The sequence below is a fragment of the Solanum stenotomum genome, chromosome 12 (assembly GCF_019186545.1).
Source record: "Solanum stenotomum isolate F172 chromosome 12, ASM1918654v1, whole genome shotgun sequence".
In the NCBI taxonomy this organism is placed as follows: Eukaryota; Viridiplantae; Streptophyta; class Magnoliopsida; order Solanales; family Solanaceae; genus Solanum; species Solanum stenotomum.
The window spans coordinates 6,692,941-6,700,186 of NC_064293.1; the positions used below are offsets into that span (position 1 = coordinate 6,692,941).

Here is a 7,246-nt window from a genome sequence, read left to right on the forward strand (position 1 = left end):
CCATGACTGAAACTTTTGAGTCATTCCTAAACTTCATAAAATCTCGATATGACTCATTTAATGTGGAGAAAGCTGACTTGTTTTCGCACGTATAATTGTTGCAATCAGTGTCTAAGTACCATATATTCTGCTGAATTTCCTCCGTCACTTGTTCCTTCTCTTGATAGGCCATTAATAAAGAGATCGCTTCTTCCCTTACTGTAAAATTGGACTGCCTTCCACTATCTCTTTTCAAGTTAGTTCTGCATTCTGATTTATAATGGCCATACCTTTGACATCTATAACATTCAACCTTTGACTTGTCTACTGATTTTGGCTTATTGTTGTTATCACAACTTCTTTGCCTTCCTTGAGAATTTGAAGAATTTTTTTCAACTTTTTGTTACGAGTGCCTCCCACCACCAAAATTGTTTCCTTTCCCTCTTCCTCTTCCTCTTCCTCTTCCTCTTCCGCGGCCACCACCTTTTGAAGGGTGCTAGTTGGATGAGAGTTGAAGAGCTTGTTCCTTGCTGGTTTGTCGATTCATTTTCTGCTCATGAATCAACAGTGAACTTTGCAATTCATTAATGGAAAGTTCATTGGTTTCTTTTGATTCCTCAGTTGAACAAACAACATAGTTGAATTTCGACGACATGAAGCGAAGGATCTTTTCAATAATAGTGACATCTTCCAGCTTTTCACCATGTATCCGCATCTTATTTGCTATTGCCATTGTCCTCGAAAAGTACTCTGAAACTGATTCTCTCATCTTTATTTGTAGAGTCTCAAAATTAGCACGAAAAGATTGCAATAGTGCCATTTTGGCCTTTGTTGTTCCCTTATACTTCTTCTTCAAGGAATCTCATATTTTAGAAGTATCCTTGCAAAGAATAGTTTCTAGTATCGAGAGATCAAAAGCTTGGAAACGATAATTCCTTACTTTGAGATCTTTCAATCTTAGACCATTTAACTCTGCTTTTTGTGCTTCCGACAAAGCAATACCAGTAGTTGGCTCTTGCACGCCAATATTGACAACTGACCAAAACTCCTTGGATCTAAGGAAATTCTCCATCAACATGCTCCAATGGTCGTAATGACCATCGAAGCATGCATGGAATAATGGACTAAACAAAACTTTTAGATGTCTACAATAGTACTTAAAGAAAAAAAAACTTTCAATAAGTAGTACCCAACAGTCACACTCGATTTGAGGAACTCTTAACCTGACTCTGATACCAAATGTTAAGAAAGTAACGAGTAGAATAGAGAAATATATTGAAGGAAAATAAAACTTCATACTACTAGAGAGATTTAAATCAACTTACAGTAGGACTCTTAAATAGATACCAAGCAACAATCTAACCTTCTAGGACTCCTAAATAAAAAAAAATAACTTAACCACAAACAATAATTGAAACCTAAAAGCTAGGACCTACTAAAGACGTGAGAAACATGTAGAAAATAAATGTATCCACTAACAACTGTAAATATAATTAACAATTAAATAAAATTCTTGACAATTTGAGCATCTATTTTTTTTTTAAAATCATCTTATTTATTACTTCATGAAAATAGAAGATTGTGTATGTTGTTATAAAGATTATTGTGTGTATTTGTCTGTTATTTTCTATATATACCTCTTCAAGATGGTTTTTGCTATAAAAGAATCTTTGATCAAGTGTCATAAAAAATTGTTTTTATGACATTTTTTTCAATGATGAAAGTATTAGAATGAATTGAAGGAAGAACTACTAGATTAGATCAAACTCTTAAACATAATTATTTATCAATTTAAAGATTCTAAAAAAAAATTCTAAATTATTATATTATTCTTTTAAATATTATTTTTGCTATTTTTGAAAATATGTTCTTATTGATATAAGGATTAATATACATTTATTACTTTCTTATGTCCCAATTTATGTGACACCCTTTCCTTATTAGTCTGTCCCAAAAAGAATGTCACCGTATTATAATTAAAAGTAATTTCAACTTTTAAATATTTTTTTACCGTTAATGAAACGATTTACAATCACACAAATATCTAAGAATTATTTTAGAACACAAGTTTCAAAAGTCTTCTTTTTTTTCTCAAACATCATGTCAAGTAAAACGGTGCCACATACAATGAACCGGACAGAGTATTAAATAATGTGATATACCCGAGCAAAACACGTTCACTTATCAATAAAGCTAGGTGTAGCCAAGATAATGTAACACCTCTCCATGACCTCCAATTACATTTATCATTTTATTCCCTTTTTTATATTTCTCTCTATTTCATGAATCTACTTAAAATTATTTTTTATTTTTCTTATATATTTTATTTAAAAAATCATTTTTTATAATGACTCACACCACTTTATTTTTATAACTTCTATTCTAATAATATCCATTTAAGTCGTACTTTTAACTAATACATTTAATTTTTTTCATAACTCCTACTCTATAGTAATTAATTTTCATTATTCCTATATATTTCAAGTCCATAATCCTCAAATAATTATTTTACTTGTCATTACACTCAATGTACATATTCATAAGTGCAGGACAAACATATATATCATCTTTAAGGCAATGCAATTGCTTACCTTCTTCCCAAAACTTCTGCACATGCACAAGCCTTCAACAAAGAAGAAAATGAATAAAAATCAAGGACAACACCCAATATTAGAAGTTTCAATAACTATATTTGGTTGTGGAATCTAAGGGTGTGCAAAAATCGAATCGAAAAAATTATTATTGGTTTATTGTTATGGGTTATTGGATTAACCGTTTTTTAATGGTTTTATAAAAGAAAATCATCAGGTTATCGGTTCAGTATTGATTTTTAATATTGGATAAACCGATAACCCATTAAGACTAGTAATTTACTACATTTACTTGTACATAAATACTATATATTAATCCCAATATCTTACTAGTTATTGTCTTTATCCTTTATTTTCAATTCACACTTCAAAGTGAATTTTAGTTCACAACTTCACATTATACAAAACGTTAAAATCTAAAGTAAGAACCATATTCCTCCTAATTTCTCTTTGTGTTACACTTATACTATTGTGTTGTCGCATCAAATTTATTAGAGAAGTCATATATTTATTTTATAAGTATTTTCTTATTGGTTAAACCGAAAATCGAACTGTTAGGACCAAAACCGATAAAAAATCTCTTATTGGTTTGGTTATTAGTTTAATGTATTTAAAAACCAAAAATCGATAAACCGATCCGACCGATGCACACCCTTGACTGGAATTTGATCATACAAGGTGGGCATGGTGCATAAAGACAGTTGTTGGATTAGTTGTGCAAACATTTATGAGCTTACTGATAAAAAAAAAATATCATTTTGCTTGTGGGTTTTAATGGAAAAGGCTTGAGTTTACTAGAGATCTCTTAAAGATTTGTTTTTGGGTACAAGAGAGAGATGGGGGAGGTCTAATTCACTTAGTATAAATGTGTTTTTTCTTGAGTGTTTCTATTTTCTAATTATATTTGTTTTATTGGATAATGAAGTATGTAGTAAGATCTGATTATGGTGTGGAATTTGCTTTATCGAAAGATAAATACATGTCTATAATTACCTTTTTATATTTTAAAGTTATAATCGGGTGTTAAATTCTTTAAAATTTATGTATTTTTAGATCTGACACATGATTGCGACATAAAATTTGAAAGATATGAGCGACATATTCTAAGATGCAAGTCCTACATATAAAATGGCTCCTTTGTTAGGTTGTGTTAGTGAAAATCTCTTCTGCTGAGGCACGGATATCTCGCTCTTTTTAAGGAGATTCAAGTCCATTACAATAAATGTTTTCACCGGTCCAGCAACAGCCCTCTTGGCTTGTCCCCTCTAGGATACAATTGCCTAAACACAAAGTATACCTTAATAAACTCTGGACAAGAGTTGAGTCCAAAGCTCCACAAAAAGAACACCTCCCTTCAACTTATAAGAATTCTCTTTTTTGACCAACTTGCATGCACTCTATATTTCTTGTGTGTGTACAAACCAAATGAAGACCACCACGGTTTATAGTTAAGGATATCTTTCTAGCAATGAATAGGAAGATAATGAGGTAGTAAATAGTGAAGATTAATGGTGAGGTTAAGATGAGTTACAATGGTTTTAATAGAAAATAAAACCACTCTCAACCAACCATCAATGGCCACTAACATTTGATGGTTGAAACACACCAGTAATGAGCAGCAATGAAGTGCTCTAGAGCCTCAACAGACAAAAAGAATTAAAGCAACTCAGCACCTTTGGAAATTCTCCCTGAAGCAATGGATATGAATTAGGCACAATGAATGCCCACCAACGTATAGGAAAGTGCAGCACCAAAAGTGTAACATTTTTGTCATAGTAACACAAATTAATAGATAAAATATTAATATTAAAATGTAAGGACCAACAATCCCCCACTCATTTTAAATATTAACTAAGAGAGTATTATCTGAAGGAATACTATTATGCATAATGAAGGTGTGCTCTACATTGAACCTCCATTTAGTGAAACAATAACTTTTACTCTAGAGTCATACTGGTCTCAGACTTGAACTATGACTGATTAAGGGAAATAAAAAATCACTGCTCACACACTATAATCAAGGTGTTGACATGAGCTTTAAAATTCAACACGTTACGGCCTTGTGCTATCCCGGTTTCATGAGTACTTTTGAAAATAAGCTCAATTCTCATTGAAAACGACGTACTTCCACACTCACATAGGTGAAATTTGTCGAGAGTGAACCTGTAAGTTCAACACTCCATCCATACGGGCTACAACTTTTTCATTAAGTGTTTTTTAAACTCAACTTCCACAATTTACTACAGGAAACAATGCCCTCACATCATAGGGAGGGAATAAAAAAAATAGTGCATTTTTCACAAGAAGTCATCATATGATTCGTTTTTTCCATTGAGCCTGGTTATAGGATCTCTAGCCCCCAGGTTGGATTTCCTCATATATAACTCAAGGATTTATAGGCTTCAATCCCATCCCTCTCGATCTGCTTCAGACCTTTTCTCTTGTTAAGGCCTTGGTAAGAGGATCTGCAAGATTATCACAAGATTTGAAATAATCAACATAAATGGTACCACTTGTCAAATGCAATCTTACATTACTGTGTTTCCTTCTTACAGGTCTGGATTTTACTGTTTTAATAACAGTTTTGAACTCTACCTAATGTAGCAGTGCTATCACAATGAATTAAAATAGGAGGAATTGGTTTTTCAAAATAAGGTATTTGAAATAATAAATCTCTCAACCAATTTGCTTCCTCAATAGTTGAAGCTAAATCAATTAGTTCAGTCTTCATGGTAGAGTTAGAAATTATTGTATGTTTTTTTATTTCTAACAATTAGCACCACCTCCAAAGTAAAAATGTAACCAATGGTAGAACATGAATCACCTGATAAAGTGTTCCAATCTGCATTAGAAAAGCCTTCAAGTAAAACATGATATTTTTATAGAACAAACCACAAGTTTTTTTTCCAACTAAATATCTCATAACTCTTGTTATAGCATGTCAATGCTCATTACCTGGATTGTTTGTAAACCTACTAAGTATTCCTACCACATATGCAATATCAGGCCTACTGCAATCAATCACATATCTCAAACTTCCAATTAAGTTAGCATATTCCTTTTGATTTATTACATCATTTTCACTTACAATAGGAATAAGTTAACACTTGAATCAAAGGAAGTTACTACATGCTTGCAATCAGGAAAGTTGTATTTTTAAAAAAATTTCTCAACATGGTGTGACTAGCTAAGTAAAATGTCATCACATGTTCTTGTTATTTTTATTCCAAGAATAAAATTTATCTCACAAAGATCTCATGTCAAATTTGCTTTTCAGAATATTTTTAGCTTCATCAATAACATTCATATTAGAGCCAAAGATCAATAAATCATCAACATATAGTCAAACAATATGTAACGACCTATTTCCGTCGTTATGAAAAAGCCAATGGGGAAGGAATTTGGGCCAGAAAATTTTTGAGTAGTAACATGGAAATTTCTAGCCTAGGCCAGATTTGGACGAATTCTGAGTCAGATGAGGTCTAGAGATATCTAATAATGAATGGGAAATTTAATTATGAATTTGATCAACTGAGTGGATAGCCAAGACTTTAAGGAGCATGTACGGCTTTACAAAATCGAATTCGGGCAAGTAGAACAACCGAAACTAATCTTGGCGTGAAAGGGTAGTTTCAGAACGTCTCGATTTGAAGATGTGTTGTGAAATAGGAGCTTGAAACTCAAATTCCAAGATTCTGTCTCCGTGCAAGCCACCGGGGCGGGATTAATCCCGCAAAGGCAGGGCTGTTGTGGCGGGATGGGGTTCGCTATGGCGGGCCAGTCGCGACTTAAGTCGGGGAAAAAGCCAATTTTGTTATTTTGTGCAAAACTTCATTCTTGAGAGCTAAGGGACGACCCAGGGTGAATTCTTGAACATCCATGACTTCTATGCTAAAGGTAAGGAAATTACTCCCCTAGTCCGTATTTTGATTCCTAAACCTTAGAATCTTGGGTAATTATCGTTGGGGGAGGGTTTTGGCCTGAAGTTAATGGTGGGAAAATCCTAGTTGAACATTAGGATCATGGGTTTGGTCTTGGGTTATTAAGTTTGTTATAATTTGGGTAAATTAAACCTTGTATATTTATTCTTGCGTTACTTACTTATTTATAGACCAAAAACAAGCTGAAAAACTTCGGAAAGGGAAGGCTCAAGTGACTTAGGAGTATTCAGGCTTGCTTTCGAGGTAGGTGATGGTTCGATTTCTTGTTGTGCGGTATATGCTGGTTAATTGCTTCATTATATGCATGTATGTATGTGAATAGGGAAATGTGAATCGAATCTAATGAAATGATTGTGTGTGAAGAATTACATCCCATGAACCTATTACTTGATTGCATGACTATGAGCAGGGTTCATTGTAGGTATGATTGTGACTGTGGTTGTGCTGATTGGATCGGGTGTCACGTTCTGACATATATATTAAATCGGGTTTCACGTTTCAACACATATTTGGACCAGGTGTCACGTTCTGACACATGTATATTGGATTGGGTGTCACGTTTCGACACACTAACATTTTGGGTGTGGGTTCCATGAGAGGACCACTTGTGATAATTGCATTCATATCTAATTGTTATTGAAATTGGGAAATTGTATGTTGCTCCTAAAATGATAACTAAATTATGCATTATGTATATGTGTGTTTACTATGTTGTAATTGCTTGTGTATATTGTG

General features: G+C 33.1%; 1 protein-coding gene across 1 annotated transcript; it reads right to left on the reverse strand.

Annotated features, from left to right (window-relative positions):
• Positions 1–475: 475 nt before the first annotated feature.
• Positions 476–1,051, reverse strand: LOC125847019 (uncharacterized). Its single transcript, XM_049526728.1, has 2 exons — positions 920–1,051; positions 476–829 (listed from the first exon to the last, which is right to left on the reverse strand). Exons 1-2 carry the CDS (start codon positions 1,049–1,051, stop codon positions 476–478), a joined length of 486 nt encoding a protein of 161 aa, XP_049382685.1.
• Between the last annotated feature and the right edge of the window lie 6,195 nt (positions 1,052–7,246).

Coding starts and splice junctions, on each gene's coding strand:
- LOC125847019 (XM_049526728.1), bottom strand. CDS start 1,051: ATGGAGAATTTCCTTAGATCCAAGGAGTTTTGGTCAGTTGTCAATATT. Junction 830..919: donor TAAGATTGAAAGATCTCAAA/GTAAGGAATTAT, acceptor GATTCCTTGAAG/AAGAAGTATAAGGGAACAAC.